General features: G+C 46.1%; 1 protein-coding gene across 5 annotated transcripts in view; it reads right to left on the bottom strand.

Annotated features, from left to right (window-relative positions):
* Positions 1–16,629, bottom strand: part of PANK2 (pantothenate kinase 2) — a 35,207-nt gene extending 18,578 nt beyond the window's left edge. Inside the window, exons 1-3 of one of the 5 annotated variants that reach the window (XM_034947155.3) lie at positions 15,779–15,914; positions 14,099–14,263; positions 3,916–3,985 (exon numbers count right to left, since the gene is read on the bottom strand). In XM_034947155.3, coding sequence (XP_034803046.1) covers positions 3,916–3,928 — 13 coding nt within the window. In that variant the 5' untranslated portion in view covers positions 3,929–3,985; positions 14,099–14,263; positions 15,779–15,914. Of the gene's footprint in view, positions 1–3,915; positions 3,986–14,098; positions 14,264–15,574; positions 15,692–15,778 lie in introns of those variants that run through there. The other 4 variants (XM_034947154.3, XM_003821323.5, XM_063601027.1 and 1 more) reach the window with 4 other exon arrangements.
* Positions 16,630–25,543: the final 8,914 nt, after the last annotated feature.

Below are 25,543 nucleotides of genomic sequence, written 5' to 3'. Positions count from 1 at the left end.
AGACCATCCTGGCTAACAAGGTGAAACCTCATCTCTACTAAAAATACAAAAAAATTAGCCGGGCGTGGTGGCGGGCGCCTGTAGTCCCAGCTACTCCGGAGGCTGAGGCAGGAGAATGGCATGAACCCGGGAGGCGGAGCAGTGAGCGGAGATCATGCCACTGCACTCCAGCCTAGGTGACAGAGCGAGACTCCGTCTCAAAAAAAAAAAAAAAAAAAAAAAAAAAAAAAAAAGAGAGATAGCAGCAGCAGAACTAGGTTTACAGAGGCAATAACCATGCATAAGCCTCAAAAGAGGAATGCTATTAAAACTGGGATCAGCTATGAAGGTGAGAGAGAGAACGCAGGGGTACTCTATCCAAGCTGTAGGTTTAGGGTGGCTACCATGGGGAAACAAAAGCAGGTCTGGTGCAGTCACAAGTGATGGTGGGGAAATGTGTTTGGCACAAGTGGACAGGCCACTCCCTCTACCAATAACCATGTTCTATCCCCAACACTGACAGAAGCAAAGTCTTCACTGGAAACAGGCACTGGAGCCCCAGAATCAGGATGGCACTCAGGTGGCTGCTACTACCCAGAAGAAATAAGGAGACATTTTACCCCATATTTTGCCACATACCTCATACCTCCCCTAAAATCAATCCTGACCAACTGGTAAACAGACACTGAATCCACTGGCAGAAGAACAGGAATTCTCAAACCAGAGATTATCACTTTTACAAACTAGAAAAACTACAAGGGAAATAAACACTACAAAAATGAGAAACTAAATATCTGAAGAAAGAGTTGCAGGAATAAACAGAATCAAAAATATTCTCAGAGGTAAAATCATAACTCATCCATAAAAAAAGCTACCATAGAGAAAAATCAAAAGTTAAAAAACGATTGCCAGATGTGTGTGGCTGCAAAAAGTAACACGATAAAATTATATACAACTAAATACACAACGTACAAAAGAATCCATGCAAAACTGTTTCTATTTATTTTTCACCTTTTATTTTTATTTTTAGAGACAGCGTGTTGCTCTGTTTCCCAGGCTGGAGTGCAATCACAACTCAATCACAACTGACTGTAACCTTGAACTCCTGGGCTCAAGCAATCCTCCTGCCTCAGCATCCCAAGTAACTACGACTACAGGAACACAACCATGCCAGCTATTTTGGAGAGACAAGGTCTCACTGTGTTGTCCAGGCTGGTCTCCAACTCCTGGCCTCAAGCAATCCTCCTACTTTGGCCTCCCAAAGTGCTGGGATTACAGGCCTGAGTCATCATGCCCAGCCAAAATTGGCAAACTTTAAATACAGTTTGTCCATGTTAATTTCCTAATTGTGGGAAAGAATGCTCTGAAAACCAAAAAAAAGGGACAAACTACTACATACTTAATATTCATGAATCTCAAAAATAGGGTGAGTAAAAGAAACCTTGCACAAAAGGCTACATACTATATTATTCCATTTATATGAAACTTTTGAAAATGCAAACTGGCCGGGCACAGTGGCTCAAGAATGTAATCCCAGCACTTTGGGAGGCCAAGGCAGGCAGATCACCTGAGGTCAGGAGTTCAAGACCAGCCTGACCAATATGGTGAAATCATATTGTACTAAAGTATGTACGTATGTACTAAACATATGTACTAAAAATACAAAATATTAGGCTGGGTGCAGCGGCTCACGCCTGTAATCCCAACACTTTAGGAGGCTGAAGCGGCCAGATCACAAGGTCAGGAGTTCGAGATCAGCCTGACCAATATGGTGAAACCACGTCTCTACTAAAAATAAAAAAAATTAGCCGGGCGTGGTGGCACATGCCTCTAATCCCAGCTACTAAGAAAGCTGAGGCAGCAGAATCGCTTGATCCCAGGAGATGGAGGCTGCAGTGAGCCGAGATCACACCACTGCACTCCAGCCTGGGCAACGGAGTGAGACTCCATCTCAAAAAAAAAAAAAAAAAAAAATTAGCTGGGCGTGGTGGAACGCGCTGAAATCCCAGCTACTTGGGAGGCTGAGGCAGGAGAATCACTTGAACCGGGAGGCAGAGGTTACAGTGAGCCGAGATCATGCCATTGCACTCCAGCCTGGAAACAAGAGCAAAACTCGGTCTCAAAAAAAAAAAAAAAAAAAAGGAAAAGAAGAAAAAAAAAAGTCGGGCGTCGTGGCTCATGCCTGTAATTCCAGCACTTTGGGAGGCCAAGGCGGGCGGATCACCTGAGGTCAGGAGTTCAAAACCAGACTGGCCAACATGGCAAAACCTCGTTTCTACTAAAAATACAAAAATTAGCCCGGTGTGGCAGTGCATGCCTGTAATCCCAGCTACTCGGGAGGCTGAAGCAGGAGAATCACTTGAACCCAGGAGGAGGAGTAAATTTCAATGAGCCAAGATTGCACCACTGTACTCCAGCCTGGGCGACAGAGGGAGACTCCGTCTCAAAAAGGGGAAAAAAAAAAAAAAGGCAAGCTAATCATTTTTACATCTGAAAGCAAGCAAATCATGGGCTTGAGAGCTGGGATTGGACTGCACACGAGGAGGGAAAAACTCTGGTAACCCAACTCTTGTTTGGGGGTAAAAGGGTTGTGTGTGTGTGTGTGTGTGTGGCTATACACATCTGTCGAAACTCATGGAACTGTATATTTTAAATGGATGCAGTTTATTGTATGTAAATTACAACATTAAAGACGCTGTTATAAAAGAGAAAAAACAATTGCTAAAATAAAACTTGACAGATATATTTAACAGCAAAATGGGCACAGAAAAAACAAATGGAAAACAAAATTAAAAGATTATCCCCAAATGCTTTTCAAGTATGAAAGAAAGGTCAATATAGTCAATATAGAGAAAATGGAACCTGGCTGGGTGCAGTGACTCACACCTGTAATCGTAGCATTTTGGGAGGCCGAGATGGGAGGATCACTTGAAGCCAGGAGTCCAAGATCGGCCAGGACAACACAGCCAGACCCCATCTCTACTTTAAAAGAAAAAAAAAAAACTAGGCCGGGTGCGGTGGCTCATGCTTGTAATCCTAGCACTTTAGGAGGCCAAGGTGGGTGGATCACTTGAGGTCAGGAGTTCGAGACCAGCCAGGCCAACATGATGAAACCCCACCTCTACTAAAAATACAAAAATTGGCTGGAAATCGCTTGAACCCGGGAGGTGGAAGTCACAGTGAGCCAAGATTGTCCCACTGTACTAGAGTCTGGCCACAGAGTGAGATTCCGTCTCAAAAATAAAAAATAAATAAAAAATTAGCCAGGCGCACACCTGTAGTCACAGCTACTTGAGAGGCTGAAGTGAGAGGATAGCTTGAGCCCAGGAGGTCAAGGTCGTAGCAAGCTATGACCATGCCACTGCACTCCAGCCTGGGTAACAGAGTGAGACTCTGTCTCTAATTAAAAAAAAAAAAAAGAGAGAGGGAGAGAATATAGAACCAGAAAGACCAACATCTTATGTTAGTTCCAGAAATTTCCTTGGGGAAAGGGAAGACACCAATCATCAGGTTACTCTAAGTGCTGAACAGTGTTTATCGGTCAGCAGAGAAGGGGAAGACAACTTAGACACATCCTATTGAAATTTCAAGATATCATAAGGAAAAAACTGAATTCCTATAAAGATACATAAATCACATACAAGTCAGTATCAGACTTTTCATCAGCAGCACAGATGCCAGAAGACAACGGAGCACTGGCTTCAAAGTTATAAGGAAAATGATTTTGAAACTTATATCCAGCCAACCAAATAAGCTTTCAAGCGGGAGTGCAAAAGCAATTTTCACATATGTAAGGGATCAACTTTACTTTTCAAAGACCTTCTCTAACATAATTGGTAGATGAATGCCATAATTTTAAAACATCCAAGAGCTTTAAGAAATAAACAAAAGTACTGACTTTTACAAAAATAAGCAATCTGAAACTCAAATACTTACATGATTTCGACATAGGAAGTTGAAGAGGGAAGAGAAGGGAGAAGGAAATGAAAGCAAGCAGCAGTTCTGTCTTGTTGGAAAAGGGAAGAAAAGATAGATTCTGATTAATTCTACACAAGAATACAGAAGTGATAGTTTAAATGTGTCAAAATTTAGAGGTAACTCCAGAGGAGAAAAAAAAAATGACTTTCACATTAGAAAAAAAAATAAAGCAATCAGTTCAAAAAAGCTGATTGACAAGAAATGGGGAAAAGTACAGTAAATACAAAACAGCCAGGTGTGGTGGCTCATGCCTGTAATTCCAACACTTTGAGAGGCCAAGGTGGGTGGATCACTTGAGGCCAGGAGTTGGGAGACCAGCCTGGACAACACAGCAAGACCACATCTCTAAAAAAAAAATTTAGGTATGATCACGTGCACCTGTAGTCCCAGCTACTCCAGGGGCTGAGGCAGGAAGATCGCTTGAGCCCAGGAGTTTGAGGCTAGTGAGCTGTGATACAGCCACTGTACTCCAGCCTGGCAGCAGAGCAAGATCCTACCTCTTAAATAAATAAATAAATAAATAATAAAGCCTGTAATCCCAGCACTCTGGGAGGCCAAGGCAGGTGGATCACTTGAGGTCATGAGTTCGAGACCAGCCTGGCCAACATCGTGAAACCCCCATCTCTACTAAAAATAGAAAAATTAGCCAGGTGTGGTGGTGCACACCTGTAACCCCAGCTACTCGGTAGGCTGAGGCAGGAGAATCGCTTGAACCCAGGAGGCAGAGGTTGCAGTGAGCCAAGATCGCACCACTGCATTCCAGCCTAGGCAACAGAGCAAGACTTCATCTCAAAAAAAAACTTAAAAATAATTTAATAAATAAATAAATGATGGGAATGACTGCACTTATCAGTAATCACAAATAGGTCAAATTTCTCTTCTAGACTGAAGAGGAAATTCTGTGAGCTTAACCAGGAATTAGGAGAGAAAAGGAGAAATTCAAGTATATGTTGATGTAAAAAGATACCTCAAACAAGATTATACAAGTAAACTGAAGGAAAAATGGTAAATCACCCACAATGGAGTCACATCATGAGGAGGAGTTGAACGCTTTGAAAGATGAAAATGGCATTTAGTCAAAAGTATTACACATTATAAAAATGTTAAGCACTCTTAAGCACCTCACTAGAGATGAATACTAGATAGAACAGCTGATTTACATTTAAGAGCCATAGTACAGTAAAGGTCATACCTTGTTTCAAGACCAGTGTTTCATTTGGCAAAGAGCTACGCTCACATTACAAGAGGTGCCCCTCCAGACAATCATGCCCCTTCCTTTCCCTACAGGGGAAAGGAGATTCACCATTCTCATCCCTATACTCACTCATAATCATATAGTTACTGACGGAAACACTGGGTAGAATCGCTGGCACTATTCACTTAACTCACTTGCTGAATTTATACACTTGAATTTAAATGACTAAAATAAATGCCTGGAGAATGCTACTCCACTGTATCAAGCAAATGTTAACAGCAAGCAGATACAATACTAGCAGACCAAACAACACAAACAAAAAAGCATTAAGAAGAGACAAAAAAAAAACTCTCTCATGTGCATAAAAAGTACAACTGATGGGCCAGGCACAGTGGCTCACGCCTGTAATCCCAGCACATTGGGAGGCCGAGGCAGGCGGATGACGAGGTCAGGAGATCGAGACCATCCTGTGAATGGTGAAACCCCGTCTCTACTAAAAATACAAAACATTAGCCGGGCATGGTGGCAGGCGCCTGTGGTCCCAGCTACTTGGGAGGCTGAGGCAGGAGAATGGTGTGAAGCCGGGAGGCGGAGCTTGCAGTGAGCCAAGATCGCAGCACTGCACTCCAGCCTGGGCGACAGACCGAGACTCCATCTCAAAAAAAAAAAAAAAAAGTACAACTGATGAATGTAATAGCGATGTTCCTTATGCACATAACACATACTTCGAAAACACTAACAGAGAAACTGACACATCTACAAGTCAGTATGAGAATGACACAGACCTCAGGAATTTGTAGATTGCACACACACCTACAAAATTATGGTAGAGAATTTTAATATCATGGCTAATAAGGTGGATCTAGTAAACACAAATAGAACTCTGGGGGAAAAAAAAAAAAACAGCCGGATGTAATGGCTCACATCTGTAATCCCAGCACTTTGGGAGGCCAAGATGGGTGGACCACCAGAGGTTAGGAGTTCGAGACCAGCCTGACTAACATGGTGAAGCCCCGTCTCCAATAAATACAAAAAATTAGCCGGGCATGGTGGCACATGCCTGTAATCCCAGCTACTTGGGAGCCTGAGGTAGCAGAATCACTTGAACCCAGGAGGTGGAGGTTGCAGTGAGCCTACACTACATCACTGTACTCCAGCCTGGATGACAGAGCGAGACTCCATCTCAAAAAAAAAAAAAAAAAAAAAACCCGGCTGGGCACGGTGGCTCACGCCTGTAATCCCAGCACTTTGGGAGGCCGAGGCAGGTGGATCACGGGGTCAGGAGTTTGAGACCAGCCTGGCCAAGATGGTGAAACCCCGTCTCTACTAAAAATATAAAAAATTAGCCAGGTGCAGTGGTGGGCACCTGTAATTCCAGCTACTCGGGAGGCTAAGGCAGGAGTATCACTTGAACCCGGGAGGCAGAGGGTGCAGTGAGCCGAGGTCGCACCACTGCACTCCAGCCTAGACAACAGCAAGTCTGTTTCCCAAAACAAACAAACAAAAAAAAAACACTCAAGACCAGCAAGACTGTTTCCCAAAACAAACAAAACCATGCAAACATTCCTTTAAAAACCCATAAAGCACTCACAAAAATTAACTGCACTAGCTTAAAGAACTTCAAATTCCAAAGAACAAGTCACATTCACTTACTGCAAAACTTCAAAATTAGAAATTAATCCAACAAAGAAATAAATCTATCTACTTTGAAATTTTTAAACTATTAACTCTGGGATTAAAAAGGAAATCAAAATTTATTTTTAAATGAATGACAATGAGAATACAATATATAGAAACCAACAGGATATACCCAAAGTAGTACTTAAACGGAAACATCTAGCCTTACATATTTATTAAATATACTCAGCAAGAAAGCCTAAGGGCGAGGCAGCTCATGCCTATAATCCCAGCATTTTGGGAGGCCGAGGCGAGTGGATGACCTGAGGTCAGGAGTTCGAGACCAGTCTGGCCGACATGGTAAAACCCCATCTCTACTAAAAATACAAAAATTAGTCAGGCATGGTGGTGGGCGCCTGTAATCCCAGATACTCAGGAGGCTGAGGCAGGAGAATTGCTTGAACCCAGGAGGCAGAGACTGCAGTTAGCCAAGATGGTGCCACTGCACTCCAGCCTGGGTGACAGAAAGACTCCATCTCAAAATAAATAAATAATAAAACAAAAAATGGAATCTAGTTGTACAGTAAGATTAATAGGCCATGGCCAAAAGAGATTCTTCTCAGTAATGCAGCGATGGCTTTTACATTAGAAATTCCAATTAGTAAGATGAAGGGAAAAAAAATCATGATTATCTCAACAGATTCCAAAAAATAAAATCCAATATAACCAATTAAAACCAAGAGGATTTTTTTTTTGAGATGGAGTCTCGCTCTGTTGCTCAGATGGAGTGCAGCGACAGACCTCAGCTCACTGCAACCTCCGCCTCCCAGTTGTTCAAGCGATTCTCCTGCCTCAGCCTCCCGAGTAGCTGGGATTACAGGCTCGTACCACCATGCCCAGCTAGTTTTCATATTTTTAGTAGAGACAGTTTCACCATGTTGACCAAGCTGGTCTTGAACTCGTAACCTCAACTAATCCGCCCACCTCGGCCTCCCAAAGTGCTGGGATTATAGGCGTGAGCCACTGCACCCAGGTTTTGTTTTTGTTTTTGTTTTTTTGTTTTTTTGAGAGACACAGTCTCACTCTGTCATCCAGGCTAGAGTACAGTGGTACAATCACCGGGTTCAGGCTCACTGCAGCCTCAACCTCCCTGGCTCAAGTGATCCTCCCACCTCAGCCTCCCAAGTAGCTGGACTACAGGTGCAGGCCACCACAACCAGCTAATTTTTTGTAGAGACGAGGTTTCACCATGTTGCCCGGACTGGTCTCGAACTCCTAAGCTCAAGCGATCCACCCGCCTCAGCCTCCCAAAGTACTGAGATTACAGACGTGAGCTAACACATCCAGCCTAGAGCTCACTGATAAGAGAAGGCCCCCGCCTTCTAGTTAGTGAGTCCTAGCCATTAATTTTCAGATATTTCAGTCTATTCACAGCCCTTAACATATTTCCTGATATTAAGACCTCCAAGGTACTCAGTCTAGACAACCTATACTTGACTTAGGCCACGTTTCAAAACGTATGCAAAGCACAAGGTCCCATAATAGGTGTCAACGACTGAAATCCTTTAAGAGTGTGGAAAAACAAAGTTTTTCCTCTGCTCTCACACCACAGCAACGATCAACACAGAAGACTTCTGTGAGCCCACACACAAAGCAAGTAACCAATTCTGCAGCAGTCACCAGCTGGGTGCCCTCCAATGCAATTCCAACGACTATGTACCTGGAGATAGCATCATACGCCACAGGTCGAGGGCTAAGTCCCTCAAGACTGCTCCTCCACCACACCTCTGCCAGACACCAGTTGCCAATCTGGGCCTCCAGAACTTCTGATCAACTGGCTTCAAGTTGGAGTTTGCATGACCCCTCTTTGGTTTGGATTAATTTGCTAGACTGGATCACAGAACCTAAGAAACACATTTACTGGTTTATTATAAAGATATTTCAAAAGATTCAGAGGAAGAGACGCATAGTACACAGTATAGGGGAGGGACACGGAACTTCTGTGCTCTCGGGCACTGCACCCTCCTGGAACCTCTTGTTTGGCCATCCAGAAGCTCTCCAAACCCTGTCCTCCTGGGTTTTTAATGGAGGCTTCATTAGTAGGTATAATTGATTAAATCACTGGCCACTGGTGATGAACTTAACCTTCAAGCCCCCACCCCTCCCCAGAGGCTGGAGAGGAGTGAAAGTCCCAACCCTCTAATCCTGTCTTGTTCTTTCCATGACTAAGTCCAGAGGCTTCCAGCCATCAGTTAACTCCTTAGCACACAAAAGGACATCACTGTGGAGTTTCTAAGGATTTCAGGAGTTGTATGCCAGGAAATGAGCAAAAGACCAATATATATATTTCACAACATCACACTTTCCAATGGGAAATACATAGTTCAGTAGGCTGGGCATGGTGGCTCACGCTTGTAATCCCAGCACTTCGGGGGGCCGAGGCAGGCGGATCATGAGGTCAGGAGATGGAGACCATCCTGGCTAACATGGTGAAACCCTGCCTCTACTAAAAATACAAAAAAAAAAAAAAAAAAAAAATTAGCCAGGCGTGGTGGCGGGCGCCTGTAGTCCCAGCTACTCAGGAGGCTGAGGCAAGAGAAAGGGCGTGAACCCAGGAGAAGGAGCTTGCAGTGAGCCAAGATCGCACCACTGCACTCCAGCCTGGGCGACAGAGCAAGACTCCGTCTCAAAAAAAAAAAAAAAGAAAAGAAACACACAGTTTACTTTTAAAAGTGTGCTCAATTTTCCAATATTATGAACTACACTTTTACCAGACCACAGATGGTTAATGACATTGCAAATCCATGTCTAGGCTGCTCTAGGAAAGCAATATCTTGGCCTAACATTGAAAGAGGTACTTTAATAATTATTCTTATTCCCAAAATAGTTTTAAACTCAGGGACTAGATACTTATAAAAGACCACATATCGTAAAATCAGCAAATTCAACAACAAATTCTACATTCAGGAAATATAAACACACAAAATGTAACAGACTACTAAAAAACTGAGATGGGTTTCATTTTTAGAAAGCAAACTTTAAGCCGCAATTTAGAAAAGTTTTCACATCCCAGTCAGTCTTACCTGAACAGTGCCTGAAGATACCCCAAATTATGAACCTGAGAAAAGCTCACAAGGCTACAAACTTTAAGTCCAAAAAACATCACCGCTCTTTTAAATAATCAAAATAGCCATTATTTTCATTGCCTGATGCTCTACAATAGCCTAGTCTATCTTCCTCCTCCTATTTTTTGAAATGTTTTGAGAAAAAAAAAAGGAAAAAAAAAAAAAACGGAGACAGGGTCTCCCTCTGTCGCCCAGGCTCAAGTGCAGTGGCATGATCATAGCTCAGTGCAACCTCAATCTTCCGGGCTCAAGCAATCCTCCTGTCTCAGCCTCCCAAGTAGCTGGGACTACGACCATGTGCCACGACATTCTGCTAATTTGTTTATTATTATTTATTTATTTATTTATTTTATTTGAGATGGAGTCTCGCCCTGTCTCCCAGGCTGGAGTGCAGTGGCGCAATCTCGGCTCACTGCAACTTCCACCTCCTGGGTTCGAGTGATTCTCCTGCCTCAGCGTCCTGAGTAGCTGGGATTACAGGTGTGAGCCACCATGCATGCCCTTTTTATTTTTGGAGAGACAAGGTCTGGCTATGTTGCCCAAGCTGGTCTTGAACTCGTGGTCTCAAGTGATCTTCCCACCTCAGCCTCCTACAGTGCTAGGATTACAGAAATGAGCCAGCATACACAGTCAGCAAAATATTTTTAACAACATACATCTCTTCCTGCTATGGTCTCCCCAGATAGAGGGCAGGGACACCAACACTAAACAACCATATTATCCAACTGCATGATTCTTACACATGGCCCCTAAAGTAATATACTGTACCATTTTACACAGCTGCATAAGGGGACGATTTTTAGTCCCTGCTTATTGCTTAGTATTTATTATATATCTAAGAAGACAGGCCGTATTTACTTTGGTTCCATTTAAAGTTGATAAACTGGCCAGGCACGGTGGCACACACCTGTAGTCCCAGCTACTCAGGAGGCTGAGGCAGGAGAATCACTTGAACCTGGGAGACAGAGGTTGCAGTGAGCCAAAATCCTGCCACTGCACTCCAGCCTGGGCGACAGAGTAAGACTTTGTCTCAATAAATAAATAAATAAATAAAAAGTTGATAAATCAATAGGTTAAAAAACACCTTCAGGCCAGGTGCAGTGGCTCACACACCTGTAATCCCAGCACTTTGGGAGGCTGAGGTGGGCAGATCACCGGAGGTCCAGAGCTCAAGACCGGCCTGACCAACATGGAGAAACCTTGTCTCTACTAAAAATACAAAATTAGCCAGGCGTGGTAGCACATGCCTGTAATCCCAGCTATTCGGGAGGCTGAGGCAGGAGAATCACTTGAACCTGGGAGGTGGAGGCTGTGGTGAGCCGAGATCACGCCATTGCACTCCAGCCTGGGCAACAAGAGTGAAACTGTCTCAAAAACAAACAAACAAACACACAACATCTTTTCGGTCAGGCACGGTGGCTCACACCTGTAATCCCAGCACTTTGGGAGGCCGAGGCAAATGGATCACCTGAGGTCAGGCGCTCAAGACCAGCCTGACCAACATGGTGAAATCCCATCTCTACTAAACACAAAAAATTAGTTGGGCATGGTGGTACATGCCTGTAATCCCAGCTACTTGCGAGGCTGAGGCAGGAGAATTGCTTGAACCCAGGAAGCAGAGGTTGCAGTGAGCCAAGATTGCACCACTGCACTCTGGCCTGGGCAACAAGAGTGAAACTCCTCTAAAAAAAAAAAAAAAAAAAACTCCCATCTTGCCTCTCCCAATGGGCCACAAAGCTATAGCAATCTAACATTTTTCCTCAGCTCCCAGGGGTCAATCCGTCCTAATTCCCTGAAGCTGAAATGCTGAGCCTAATAAAGGCAGCCTAACAGGGCCCCAGCTCCAGTTCCATACTGCCAACAGCAACGCTCCTCGGAAAGCCAAGAAAAAATGATCCATTTTCTAGGCTAGTGTTGTCAAGCTACAAACAAAAACTTTATTATGAAGGTTAGATTTGTAGGAGTCCAAAATCAACAAGCCCCAAAGGTCTCCCTGGCATGCTACAACATGCCTTGCGAGTCATCTTCAAAGGATAAGTTTGTCGTCCACACTACTGTGGAGCACTCTGATCACAGGGCTTCCACACCTTCTGCACACCTGCTGCACATATGCTCAACACCTGGAGCCCTTGATAAAAATGTATGTTCTCTTGTTACATGAGTGTCTACATTTGCCAAAATTGTACATTTTACTCTATTTAATTATGCCTCAATAAAATTTAAAATATAATTTTAGACCCCTTTGCAGACCTATATCATGCAATGGTAGGTTGAGGGAAAGTTTTAAAAACTTGAGAACCACAGCTCTGGATTACATCACACATACCTTCCCCCACCCCAAAATGTGGACCAAGAACACCGGATCTGAAGTCAAGACACCAGGAATCAAAACCCAACTCCATCACTAACTCACTATATGGCCTTGGACAAAAGGACAATTTCACTGAGCCTGTTTTCTCATCTGGAAATTGGGGATAAAAAACACCTACCTCACAGGATAGCTATGAGACTTAACCAAGATGCTTATAAAATACTCGGCATAGTGTCCAAGACAAACAAACACTCAGAAAATGGTAGCTACATTACCATCATTAGCGTCTTGGTTTCCATCATTTTAAAATCAATCTTTATTTGGTATTTCTTTCAGCCCTGCGAGACATACCCCCCTCCCCACCTGATGCAAAACTGTTGAAGAACTTAAATATACACATGCCTAGCCTCATCGCTAGGGATTCTGATGCAGTAAGTCTGGGACAAGGGCCGGTTTGGGAACTACACTGCTCTAGGAAATGCGTGACAGAACACGACTACAACCAGGACCACAAGAATGCCTAAGATAACCTGAATAGCTCCTTCGACTTTTAAATGACAGCTAGTATCTATCTGCACCTTTAGACAAGTAGTGCGGTATCAGAGTAAGGCTTTTTTTTTTTTTTTTTTTGAGACGGAGTCGCTCTGTCGCCCAGGCTGGAGTGCAGTGGCACGATCTTCGCTCACTGCAACCTCTGCCTCCCGGGTTCAAGCAATTCTCTGCCTCAGCCTCCCGAGTAGCTGCGACTACAGGCACGCGTCACCACACCCGGCTAATTTTTTTGTATTTTTAGTAGAGATAGGGTTTCACCAGAAAGGTGGCACCATTCCATACCCAAACCTCCCAACAATAAATAAAAAAGATTTAGTCTTAGTTGAATTCTCTCAGAGATAAGACTGAAGTATATACTCTAGGAGGGTTTGGCAGTCAACAAGCTGCTTCTCCTTTTTTTTTTTTTTTTTTTGAGGAGTCTCACTGTATCATACAGGCTGCAGTGCACTGGCACAATTTCGGCTCACTGCAACCTCCACCTCCCAGGTTCAAATGCTTCTCCCACCTCAGCCTCCTGAGTAGCTGGGATTACAGGCATGCACCACCGCGCCCAGCTAATTTTTGTACTTTTTAGTAGAGACGGGGTTTCAACATGCTGGCCAGGCTGGTCTCCGGTCTCGAACTCCTGACCTCAGGTGATCCACCCGCCTTGGCCTCCCAAAGTGCTGGGATTACAGGCATGAGCCACTGCGCCCAGCCTGCTTCTCCACCTAACAGGGGCACCCCTAGATAGTACAGAAGAAACAAATGGAAGGAAGAACAATCAGTATCCTGTTCATTCCTTTAGCAGGTCTTATACTGGAAAGATGGGTTTTCATGATTTATCAGCCAGAGAAGATAATGAAGGGAATCACGACAAACATCAAACATCAAAACAAAATATAAATCCTATAGCATGAATATGTGTCTACTTAGTTCCCTAAAATAAGTTTCAAAACTACCTTAATATAATTCTCCCCACCCAGTGTAAACCGGTTTTTCTGAGTGTGGTCTTTGAGTCACCTGTATTTGAATATGAGGAGCTTAACCGGGCCCACTGAATCTGCACTTTTACCAGGTCATTCTCATGCTCAATATTTGGAAGTACTTCCACAGTATCTAAAAATTTTCGCCTCAAGTAAGTCAGTCTTGAACACAAAAGATCAAACTTATGCTTGGTCTTAGAGCAATGAAGAAATAACTAACAGAACGTAAATAATTCAGAAAAACACAGTGGTCCACCGCAAAAGCTATGAAGCTAGCAATTCTGAGTTTACATTTCTATTTCACAACGCGCTAGCCATTTGACCGGACAAACGTGTCCCAGTTTTCTCATCTGTAAAATGGAATACTACCACCTACCTCAGAGCCACGAGGCTAATGAGTTACCAAAGCTCTTAGACGACTGCCAGGTCGGGCACAATGGCTCCCGTCTATATCCCAGCACTTTGGGAGGCCGAAGTGGGAAGATCGCTTGAGACCAGGAGGAATTCAAGACCAGCCTGGGCAACATAAGAGATCCCATCTCTATTTAAAAAAATAAAAATTGAAAAATTAGCCTGGCATAGTGGCACGTGCCTTTAGTCCCAGCAATGCAGGAGGCTGAAGCAGGAGGATGGCTTGAGCCCAGGAGGTTAAGGCCACAATGAGCCATGATCATGCCACTGCACTTCAGCCTGGGCAACAGAACAAGACGCTGTCTCAAAGTAAAAAACAAAAAACAAACCAAAAAAACCCTTGTGGCTAATGGCTATATTCTTATTTGCTGAATCTCTGGAATTTACATCCATTTCCAACGATGTAATACAAAACCATGAAGGATCTCATATTTTGCATTGCTTCAAACTCAGGTGCTTCTCAAATAAAACAAAACTAGGTGACTGACTCTGAAAATGGCACAGGTTAAGAATCTGTTTTCCAAATCTGTTGCAAGAAGATGGAAAAAGACAAAAGAACTGAAAACTCCCAAACTTTTCACAGCAAAATAGAACTACATTTAATCATCCATATCAGAGAAGATTCAAAAAAGCAGTTGGGTGACTGGGCTAAGGTACAAGACTATTCAATAAAAATCTCACATCTTGCCATTTTCCCTCCCTCTCACAATCTGCATTTAAACAAGTCAATTTCCTGAAATAGGAATCTGGCAACACCCACCAAAAAGTCCAACCATATGTAAAATGGCATCGCACTGTAAAGCTCATATTACAGTATCAGGACAATTGATACTTTCAACAGCAGCAATGGCTGCCAGGCAGCGGTCCTGAATTGAAGACTTGGAAAGGGGAGAAAATACACAACACAGAAAAAGAAACCTAATAAAATGGGGAAACGGATTCTCTGGGAGGAGCGTATGCAACTCCCAAGGCAAAATTCAGAAAGATGTTGTTTCCCCTCAAAACAAAGAGCCTTAATGCCCAGAATGCCACAGTTCTGAATCGTGAGTACCTGCAAATAGACAGAAGGAACACGGAGGGGATATGTGGGTGAGAGATGACCTGGATTCTCACGGGAAGAAGGGCAGCCACCTTAGAGGTGCACGGAATACAGTTCTAGGCCTGGTGCAACTCAAGGGGCAGTTAACCATTTTCCAGTAAGCCCGAAATTGACCAATAAAAGGGACTTAAAGTATTAGAGAGCAGCTCTTTGGAAACCCACGGAAAACAAACATTGGGGATTCAAAGGATTTGGGAGGAAAGGAGGTGGAAACGAGTCAAAAGAAGCCTTCTCGAGGATAAAATCATGTGACCCTCGGGAAGAGAATGCCAAGGAGCTAAGAAAAGGGAGGACAGGTCCTGGGGAAAAGCCCCTCCACTCCAACAAGCGGGAAGTGCATACCAATGGGTGCGGGGGGACCCCCGAAGGTACCGCTTTCGGAGCACCCGAGGCCTCCAGCCGGATGTCAGGCCACGCACCAACGAGGGACCACCGTGTGGGGACAGTGTCCGCGCGCGGGAAAAACGGCGGCGGGGCCGGAAGGGGACAGGGTGGGCCGGAAGGGGGGGCAGGGCGGGCCGGGAGGGCGCCCCACGGGACACTTACGCGGCCGCTTTTTCCTCAGGCTTTCGACGCGCTGGCGGGAGACCGAGGTGGGGCCGCTGTAGGAGCCCAGTCGATCCCGCCTCGTGCCCTCAGCCGAGGCCCCGACCGCGGGCACCGACGCGCTGCTCGCCCGGCGCCGCAGTGGCTCCTGCCGCCGCCCTTCGGGGTCCCCGGCCGCCTGCTCCCCAGCCGACGAGAGGGAGGTGGCGGAAGCCCTGCCGTGGCGCTCCATGGGCGCGCCGAGCCGGCCCGCTCCCATCCGCAGCAGCCACCGCTGCCGCCCGAGCAAGCCCCCCAGCGTCGGACTCCTTCTCGCCTCCTCCGCGGCAGTCCAGCCAGAGCAGAGGCGCGCCCTCGGCCGGCCGCCTCTTCCGTTGCGCCAACGCGCGGGAAGCCAATCCGACGAGGCTGGGGACGGCCCAAAGGCCTCGCGTCCAGTCGGCTCCCTAACTCGAGGAGGATTGACCGTGCCTCCGTCCAATGAGAGGCTATCGTGACGGGGCGGGGAGAGGGTGGTGGAGGAGGGGATCCGGGTTCCGCGGAGGAAGAGAAGGCGGTGTAGCCCAGAAGAGAGTGATGGCGGCGCCGCCCAATGGACGCGTGGGTGGAAGGGCCCGAGCCTCCTCATCCACCCCCTCCTTTCGCCCCCACTTGTGCATGCCTCTGCCCCCCCAGGCCGCGGAACTCTCCTGGGGCGACCCCGAGTCCCACCCCGCTGCTCCGTGCCGTCCTCGCAGCTCGAGCCCTCCTCCAGCCCAGCAGTGCTCCCGCAGCGTCTGGCCGCTGGTCGTCGGCAGACGAAAGGGCTTGAACCGCGGCTGACCTTAGCCTTTGTCCCGCGGCCTGGTTCCGCAGCTGCCGTCGAGGCCGCCAGCCCCTCCCCCAGCATGTTTGGGCTAAGCCGCCTCCTTTCCGCCTGCGTTGGAGAGAGAGGTACCAGAAGGAATGAAAGGACTGGGGCTTGTCTCCATGGCAACTGAAAGAAAGAGGTGGGTTATAAATCCTTCGCCATCCTCCTGTGGCGAAGGAGGGGAAGTGGGAGCCGGTAAGTAGAGTTGGCCTTTTGCAGGAGAGTCTGGAGCCCCTTTCTGGGTGATGCATTGGGGGCCATAGAAGGATTTGGCTGCCGCTTTGGAGCATGGATTTTTTTTTTTTAATCATCTTCCTTTCTCTTTTGGAGAGAAAAATTTGTCACCTCCAGGACTGAGACCCTGACCCTTCCAAGCATTCCCACTACCAAAGGCTGCCCAAGCCCGGAAGGATCCCATCCTGTTCTGTACTCTGAGGTCACTTCCTCACTCCGTCAAATTTCACTGGACTGTGGGCTAATTTAAAGTGCCTCCGTATTAGCGGGGCGTGGTGGCCCATGCCTATAATCCCAGCTACTTGGGAAGCTGAGGCAGGAAAACTGCTTGAACCCGGGTGGCGGAGGCTGCAGTGACCCAACATTGTGCAACAAGAGCGAAACTCCGTCTCAAAAAAAATAAAAAATAAAAAAGAGTGCCTCCCTGGGGAGATTGTAATGCCCCTTGGGCAGTGATCCTTATTCCCCTCTCCCATAATGATTGGTTGTAGCAGGCTGAACAAAAAGGTTGAGCTTCACTTGTGCTTGCTGAATAGAATTCTCATGCCCACTCCACGTTAGCTCCCCTCACTGTAGGACTAGCTCTGAAAATTCTAGCTCCTGCAGGAAGCCAACACAGATGGATCTACAAGAACCAAAAACAGCTGTAGCTGCTCTTCTAAATCTCAGTGCCTGACATTGCTTCTCTTTCTGCCTCCTCTCTCCACCCCACAAAAAATGTGGTCCTCCTTGACCTGAGGGAGCTTCCGTCCAAGTCTGTGAGCTCTGATCATCCTGAAGAATCAAAGTATCATCATCCCTTGGCTGGCAAGATGAACTCCAACATCAAAACACTTGAAACAGTAGTATTTTTACACAATTTGCCCACTGCCTCTACATCTCACTTAGTCCTTGCAGTAACATTTGGATGATGAGGCAACTTATCCAGAAGCACAAAGCCTAAAGAATGACAGAGCTTGGACTCCTGAGAAGTTCAGCTACTGCCCGCCTTATGATAACCAAAAGAAAGCGGCCGGGCGCAGTGGCTCAACTCCTGTTATCCCAGCACTTTGGGAGGCCGAGGCGTGCGAATCACAAGGTCAGGAGTTCGAGACCATCCTGGCCAACACAGTGAAACCCCGTCTCTACTAAAAAAACAAACACAAAAATTAGTTGGGCGTGGTGGTGGGCACCTGTAATCCCAGCTACTTGGGAGGCTGAGGCAGGAGAGTCACTTGAATCCGGTAGGCGGAGGTCGCAGTGAGCCGAGATCGTGCCACTGCACAAGTTCGAGACCACTTCTACAAAAAATAAAAAAAAATAGGCCAGGCACAGTGGCTCATGCCTGTAATCCAAGCACTTTGGGAGGCTGAGGCGGGCGGATCACTGGAGGTCAGGAGTTTCAGACCAGCCTGGCCCAACATGGTGAAACCCTGTCTCTACTAAAAATACAAAACTTAGCTGGGCGTAGTGGTGCGTGCCTGTTGTGGTGGCCTGTGGAGCCACTTACTCCAGAAGCTGAGGCAGAAGAACTGCTTGAACCTGGGATGCAGAGGTTGCAGTGAGCTGAGATTGCACCACTGCACTCCAGCCTGGGCAACAGAGTGGGACTCTGCCTCAAAAAAAAAAAAAAAAGAAAATGAAGATGACCAAATGGGCTTCTAGATGGCTAATGATATTCTGTTTCTTTGATCTGGGTGGGGGTTACATGGGTGTGTTCCCTTTGTAATATGTTATCAAGACATTTTGTGCACTTTTTTGGGTATTATACTGAAAGAAAACATTTATTTTTTAAAAAATTGAAAAATTGCTTTGGAGCAGAGTAAGGTAAATCTATGATTAAGCTTAGATTTTTTTATTTTTATTTTATTTTATTTTTTCCAAAAAAAATGAGGCCAGGCGCGGTGGCTCACGCCTGTAATCCCAGCACGTTGGGAGGCCGAGGTGGGCAGATCACAAGGTCAGGAGATCGAGACCATCCTGGCTAACACGGTGAAATCCCATCTCTACTAAAAATACAAAAAATTAGCTGGGCATGGTGGCAGGCACCTGTAGTCCCAGCTACTCGGGGGGCTGAGGCAGGAGAATGGCATGAACCCGGGAGGCAGAGCTTGCAGTGAGCCAAGGTCACGCCACTGCACTCCAGCCTGGGCGACAGAGCAAGACTCGTCTCAAAAAAAAAAGTAAAATGAACGTAACAAGAGGCATCCTTTCTCTGTGGTTATTATAGTGAGAACTAAGTTCTTTATCACTCTCCGGTTATTTACCCCTAGAGAGAAGCCAACTTTCTGGTTGTATACACCAGAGTAAGTACAAGAATGGTAAGCATAGAGCTTCAGAGAAACTAGCCAGATTCTAAAGGAATGACTTGAAAATCGAGAGCCATTTCAATGACAAAACATCATACAAAATATTCATCTACCACATTAGAGGCCTGTCACTAGGTAAAAACACCAAAACTTCAGCTTAAACAGTAGTAAGTATGTATGTATTATCCCAGTTTCTGTGAGTCAGGAATTCAGGATTGATAAGCTGGGTGGTTCTTGTTCAGAATCTTTCAAGAGGTTGCAGTCCTCTGAAAGTGTAGTGGGTTGGGGTATCCACTTCCAAGGTGGCTTGCTCATATGGCTGGCAAGTTGGTGCTGGCTGTTGGCAGGAGGCCTCAGCTCACAATGCAGGCTTTCATAGGACTACGTGAGTGTCCTTTCAACATGGCAGCCGGCTTTCCCTAGAGCTAGTGACGGATGAGAAAACAAGACAAATCGCAATGTCTTTTATGACCTAGGCTGGGAAGTTATACTCCATCATTTATGCAATATCCTGTTATCACACAGGTCATCCCTATTCAGTGTGGGTTGGTACTACACAAGGACATGAATATCAGGAGGAAGAGAATCTCTGGAGGCCATCTTGGAGCCCATAGTCCGCCTTCTGCCCCCTAATGATTCACATCTTCGTCTGTTCCTACTCTCTAAGAGCCAGGAGACAGACTTCCCTTGAGCTTTCTTGCAGCTAAAGTAGAGCATCATTAGGAGTAAAAATTAAGATATCATCACAAAGGCCAGGCACGGTGGCTCACGCCTGTAATCCCAACACTTTGGGAGGCCAAGGTGGGCGGATCACCTGAGGTCAGGAGTTCGAGACATGCCTGGCCAACATGGTGAAACCCTGTCTTCACTAAAAATACAAAAATTAACCTGGTGTGTTGGCGGGCACCTCTAATCCCAGCTACTTAGGAGGCTGAGCCAGGAGAATCACTTGAAACCAGAGGCAGAGGTTGTAGTGAGCCAAGATGGCACCACTGAACTTGAGCCTGGGTGACAGAGCAAGACTCCATCTCAAAAAAAAAAGACATCACAAGATTGCCAGGCACAGAGGCTTAAACACCAAGTTCTTTCTCATGTCATCGTGTTTCGTCGGTGCCGAGGACATGAGGGGTGTAGATCAGGCCTGTTTCAAACACAAGGCCTTTTGGCCAGAGTGTAATGGTGTGAGGACTTGGGAAGACCTTACCTACTTAACTGTCTCTCTCAAAGGACAAAGGTATGAGGGGGTTAAAAAAAAAAAAAGGCAAAGCTATGAAGAACATGAAGTTCTTAAGCCCCTAGACACTCTTCCAAGGTCTGGCCTGTATCCCAGAGTCCACTGCTGAAAAGGGGCAGAGATGTGTGTTATATGCGCACATACATACGCATAGTATAGCTAGCATATGGCATTCTGGTGGCCTCGACAGAGCTCACAGGCAATATGAAAGCATTGACTGCTTTCAAAAGTCTCCACTTGTCTCAGGAAAATAGAGAAAATTCAAGATGAAATACAGTGAGTTTAGGGCAACTCAGTTTCCTAAATATGGAAGATCCTGTCCCTTCCCAAGTATTGAAAGAGATGAAAATTTTCCCTTAGTTTTCAAGCTCAAAGTCTATCTTATCTTTGACTAAATAGCCCTGATTTGGATACTGTTAACTTGCTGTTAACTACTAATAGTCTAGTGCTTTTACTTTATTTTATTTATTTTTTTTTAGACGGAGTCTCTGTTGCCCAGGCTGGAGTGCAATGGCACTATCTCGGCTCACTGCAACCTCCGCCTCCCGGGTTCAAGTGATTCTCCTTACTGAGCCTCCCGAGTAGCTGGGAGTACAGGCGCACACCACCATGCCTGGCTAATTTTTGTACTTTTAGTAGAGATGGAGTTTTGCTACGTTGGCCAGGGTGGTCTCGAACTCCAACTCAGGTGATCCACCCGCCTTGGCCTCCCAAAGTGCTGGAATTACAGAGATGAGCCACTGCACACAGCCTATTTGTTTTTTAAGAGACATGATCTCGGGACCAGGCATGATGGCCCTTACTTAATCCCAGCACTTTGGGAGGCCAAGGCAGGCGGATCACATGAGTCCAGGAGTTAGAGACCAGCCTGGGCAATGTGGCAAAACCCCATCTCTACAAAAATACAAAAATTAGCCAGGCGTGGTGGCACATGCCTGTGGTCCCAGCTACTCAGGAGGCTGAGGTGGGAGGATCGCCTGAACCAGGGAGGTGGAGGTTGCAGTGAACCAAGATCTCACCACTGCACTCAGCCTGGACCACAGAGCGAGACACTGTCCCGAAAAAAAAAAGGATCTCACTCTCAACGAGGCTGGAGTGCAGTGGCATGATCATAGCTCCTGGCGGCCTCCAACTCCTGGGCTCAAGCGAACCCATGGCTTCAGCCTCCCAAGTAGCCGAGACTATAGGCATAAGTCGGCACATCCGACTCAAGTCTAGTGCTTTAATAGTTGTTACTCAGAAAAGCAAATACATTTGAGAAATACAGGTAAAGTTAAGTGCTACTTAAAGCTTTTAATATACTAACGGGCATAATGAGTCTCCAAGGGGAGCCTGGGCATGGAGCTATCTTCTAAATGTAGTTGACCATGGAACCCTGTTTTCACAGGACAGCTTATTCCTCAGAACATAGAAATTCATCTCAGCAGAAATTATTTGCAACTCTGTTATATTGAAGGCAATGAAGATCTGGTTCTTTCTACTTTGAAAGCTTGGTGTATTATTTTCACTCCCAAACAAACCTATTTGTAAAAGCATCTCTCTCCCAAAAATAAGTGTCTTCATTTCTCTTAAACAGTTCCACTTCCCCACTTTCCTTAGTTCTCCTAATGGTACTGCCATTTCTGTTGCTGAGTAACTTGATTCTTCCCCCTCATTTGCCCCTTTCCTTGAATCCAGCAGTGTTCAAGAGAAACATAATGCATACCACATGTGTAACTTAAAGTTTTCCAGCAGCCACATTTTAAAAAGTAAAAAAGAATCAATTTTAATATTATATTTTATTTAACCCAATATATCCAAAATATTATCATTTCTACATGTGGCACTAGTCACATTTCAAGTAGTCAATAAATAGCCACAAGTGCCGGGCGCGGTGGCTCACGCCTGTAATCCCAGCACTTTGGGAGGCCGAGGCAGGCAGATCACGAGGTCAGGGGATCGAGACCATCCTGGCTAACATGGTGAAACCCCGTCTCTACTAAAAATACAAAAAATTAGCTGGGCATGGTGGCAGGCGCCTGTAGTCCCAGCTGCTCGGGAGGCTGAGGCAGGAGAATGGCGTGAACCTAGGAGGCGGAGCTTGCAGTGAGCCGAGATAGCGCCACTGCACTCCAGCCTGGGTGACAGAGCAAGACTCCATCTCAAAAAAAGAAAAAAATAAAATAAATAGCCACAGGTGTCTAGTGGCTATCACAAACAGAAAGCTCTAATTAGTAATTTATTTCAATGGCCTCCTAAGAGTTTGTTCTGCCTCTAGTCTGTACTCTCCAGGCCCACAGCTCCCAGGGTAATCTTATTAAAGCATTCTCCTGTTTATAATCTCGCCTATGTTAAAAAGGTTATGGTGGCTTCTTTGCCTACAGAATGAAGTTCAAACAACTTGACATCCAAGGAGCTCCACCATTTGGTATCTTCCCACTTTTTCTTTTTCTTTTTCTTTTTCTTTTTTTTTTTTTTTGAGATGGAGTCTCACTCTGTCACCCAAGCTGGAGTGCAGTGGCACAATCTTGGCTCACTGCAAGCTCCACCTCCCGGGTTCATGCCATTCTCCTGCCTCAGCCTCCGGAGTAGCTGGGACTACAGGCGCCTGCCACCACACTGGGCTAATTTTGTGTATTTTTTAGTAGAGACGGGGTTTCACCGTGTTAGCCAGGATGGTCTCGATCTCCTGACCTCATGATCCCCCCGCCTCAGCCTCCCAAAGTGCTGGGATTACAGGCGTGAGCCACCGCGCCCAGCATCTTCCCACTTTTTCTCATTGCTTTATTATGCTTGCATAACTGTTCTAACAAAACAAATCTCACAATTCTCTAGATAAGCCTTATTCTTACCCAGCTTTGGCTCATCCTTCATCTCTACATCTCTACATCTCTTTTTTTTTTTTTTTTCTTTTGAGACGGAGTTTTGCTCTTGTTGCCCAGGCTGGAATGCAATGGTGCTATCTCAGCTCACCGCAACCTCTGCCTCCTGGGTTCAAGCGATTCTCCTGCCTCAGCCTCCCAAGTAGCTGGGATTACAGGGATGCACCACCACACCCAGCTAATTTTTGTATTTTTAGTAGAGATGGGGTTTCTCCACATTGGTCAGGCTGGTCTTGAACTCCCGACCACAGGTGATCTGCCTGCCTCAGCCTCCCAAAGGGCATCTCTACATCTCTACATAAAATTCCTTCCTGCCACATTTCTGCTTATCAAAATCCAATCCAACTTCTATGGCATGGCCCAAATGATACCTCCTCCTTAATGTCTTCATTGATTACCACAGTTCACTGTAAACCTGATCTTTTTTTTTTTTTTTTTTTTTTTTTGGAGACAGAGTCTGTCTCTCCATCGCCCAGGCTGGAGTGCACTGGCGCAATCTCAGCTCACTCCATCCTCCATCTCCTGGGTTCAAGTGATTCTCCTGCCTCAGCCTCCCAAGTAGCTGGGACTACAGGTGCATGACACCACACCCGGCTAAGTTTTGTATTTTTTAGTAGAAACAGGGTTTCACCAGTCTGGTCTTGAACTCCTAACCTCAGGTGATCCACCCACCTCAGCCTCCCACAGTGCTGGGATTACAGGCATGAGCCTCTGCACCCGGCCAAACCTGATTTTTTTTTTTTTTTTTTTGAGACATAGTCTTGCTCTGTTGCCCAGGCTGGAGTGCAGTGGCACGATCTCGGCTCACTGCAAGCCCCGCCACCCAGGTTCACGCCATTCTCCTGCCTCAGCCTCCCGAGTAGCTGGGCCTACAGGCGCCCGCCACCACGCCCGGCTAACTTTTTTTTGTATATTTAGTAGAGACGGGGTTTCACTGTGTTAGCCAGGATGGTCTTGATCTCCTGACCTCGTGATCCGCCCACCTTGGCCTCCCAAAGTGCTGGGATTACAGGCGTGAGCCACCATGCCTGGCCCTTTTTTTTTTTTTTGAGACAGGGTCTGGCTCAGTCACCCAAGGTGGAGTGCAGTGACGCAATCATGGCTCACTACAACCTCCACCTCCCCGGCTCAAGCAGTCCTCCCACCTCAGCCACTCAAGTAGCTGGGACTACAGGTCCACACCACTATACCTGGCTAATTTTGTATTTTTTGAAGAGGCAGGGTTTTACAACGTTGCCCAAGCTGGTCTGAAACTCCTGAGCTCAAGTGATCCGCCCCCCTCAGCCTCCTAAAGTGCTGGGATTATGGTGTGAGCCACCTTGCCTAGCCTTATGTCACTCTCAGTGGCATTTCTCATACTTCCTGGTCCTAAGATTCTTGGTGTACACGTTGTATAATCCCAACTAGATATGAGAGCTATCAGATTAAGACTTTGCATCTTTACATCCCCCAGTACCTTTCAGAGTGTGAGTGCACACACACCATTTGCTAAGGAATGATTGCAGTGACAATAGCAAGTTTAGGATCCCTTAAAATACCTATATCTTAGGCAGAGGTTGCATTGAGCTGAGATCATGCCGCTACACTCAGCCTGGGTGACAGAGCAAGACTCCATCTTCAAAAAAAAAAAACAGTCCGGGTGTGGTGGCTCACGTCTGTAATCCCAGCACATTGGTAGGCCAAGGTGGGTGGATCACAAGGTCAGGAGTTCAAGACCAGCCTGGCCAACTTGGTGAAACCCTGTCTCTACTAAAAATACAAAAAAAAATTAGCCGGGCATGGCGGCGGGGCACCTGTAATCCCAGCTACTCAGGAGGCTGAGGCAGAGAATTGCTTGAACCTGGGAGATGGAGGTTGCAGTGAGCCGAGATCACGCTACTGCACTCCAGCCTGGGCGATAGAGCGAGATTCTGTCTCAAAAAAAAAAACAAAACTACATCTTCGTAGTGGACATATTTGACATCTACCCAACTTATAACCATTCCTCCTATAGATCATAGATTAGGCCCCAACAGCCATGTTTGTACCTCCTAAACCCCACCACCTTGGAATAGAGACTCACTTCTCAAAGTGTGATGCCACATTCCTCGTGGGGTCAAAGAAGCAGAAAAAGTTGGTTTGCGGCCGGGCGCAGTGGCTCACGCCTGTAATCACAGCACTTTGGGAAGCCGAGGCAGACAGATCACCTGAGGTCAGGAGTTCGAAACCAGCCTGGCCAACATGGCGAAACCCCATCTCTACTAAAAATACAAAAATTAGCTGGGTATGGTGGAGGGAGCTACTCGGGAGGCTGAGGCG

Source organism: Pan paniscus, chromosome 21, assembly GCF_029289425.2.
Source record: "Pan paniscus chromosome 21, NHGRI_mPanPan1-v2.0_pri, whole genome shotgun sequence".
Classification (NCBI taxonomy): domain Eukaryota; kingdom Metazoa; phylum Chordata; class Mammalia; order Primates; family Hominidae; genus Pan; species Pan paniscus.
The sequence above is the reverse complement of the archived record's forward strand: the minus strand, read 5'-3'. Positions and strand labels throughout refer to the sequence as shown.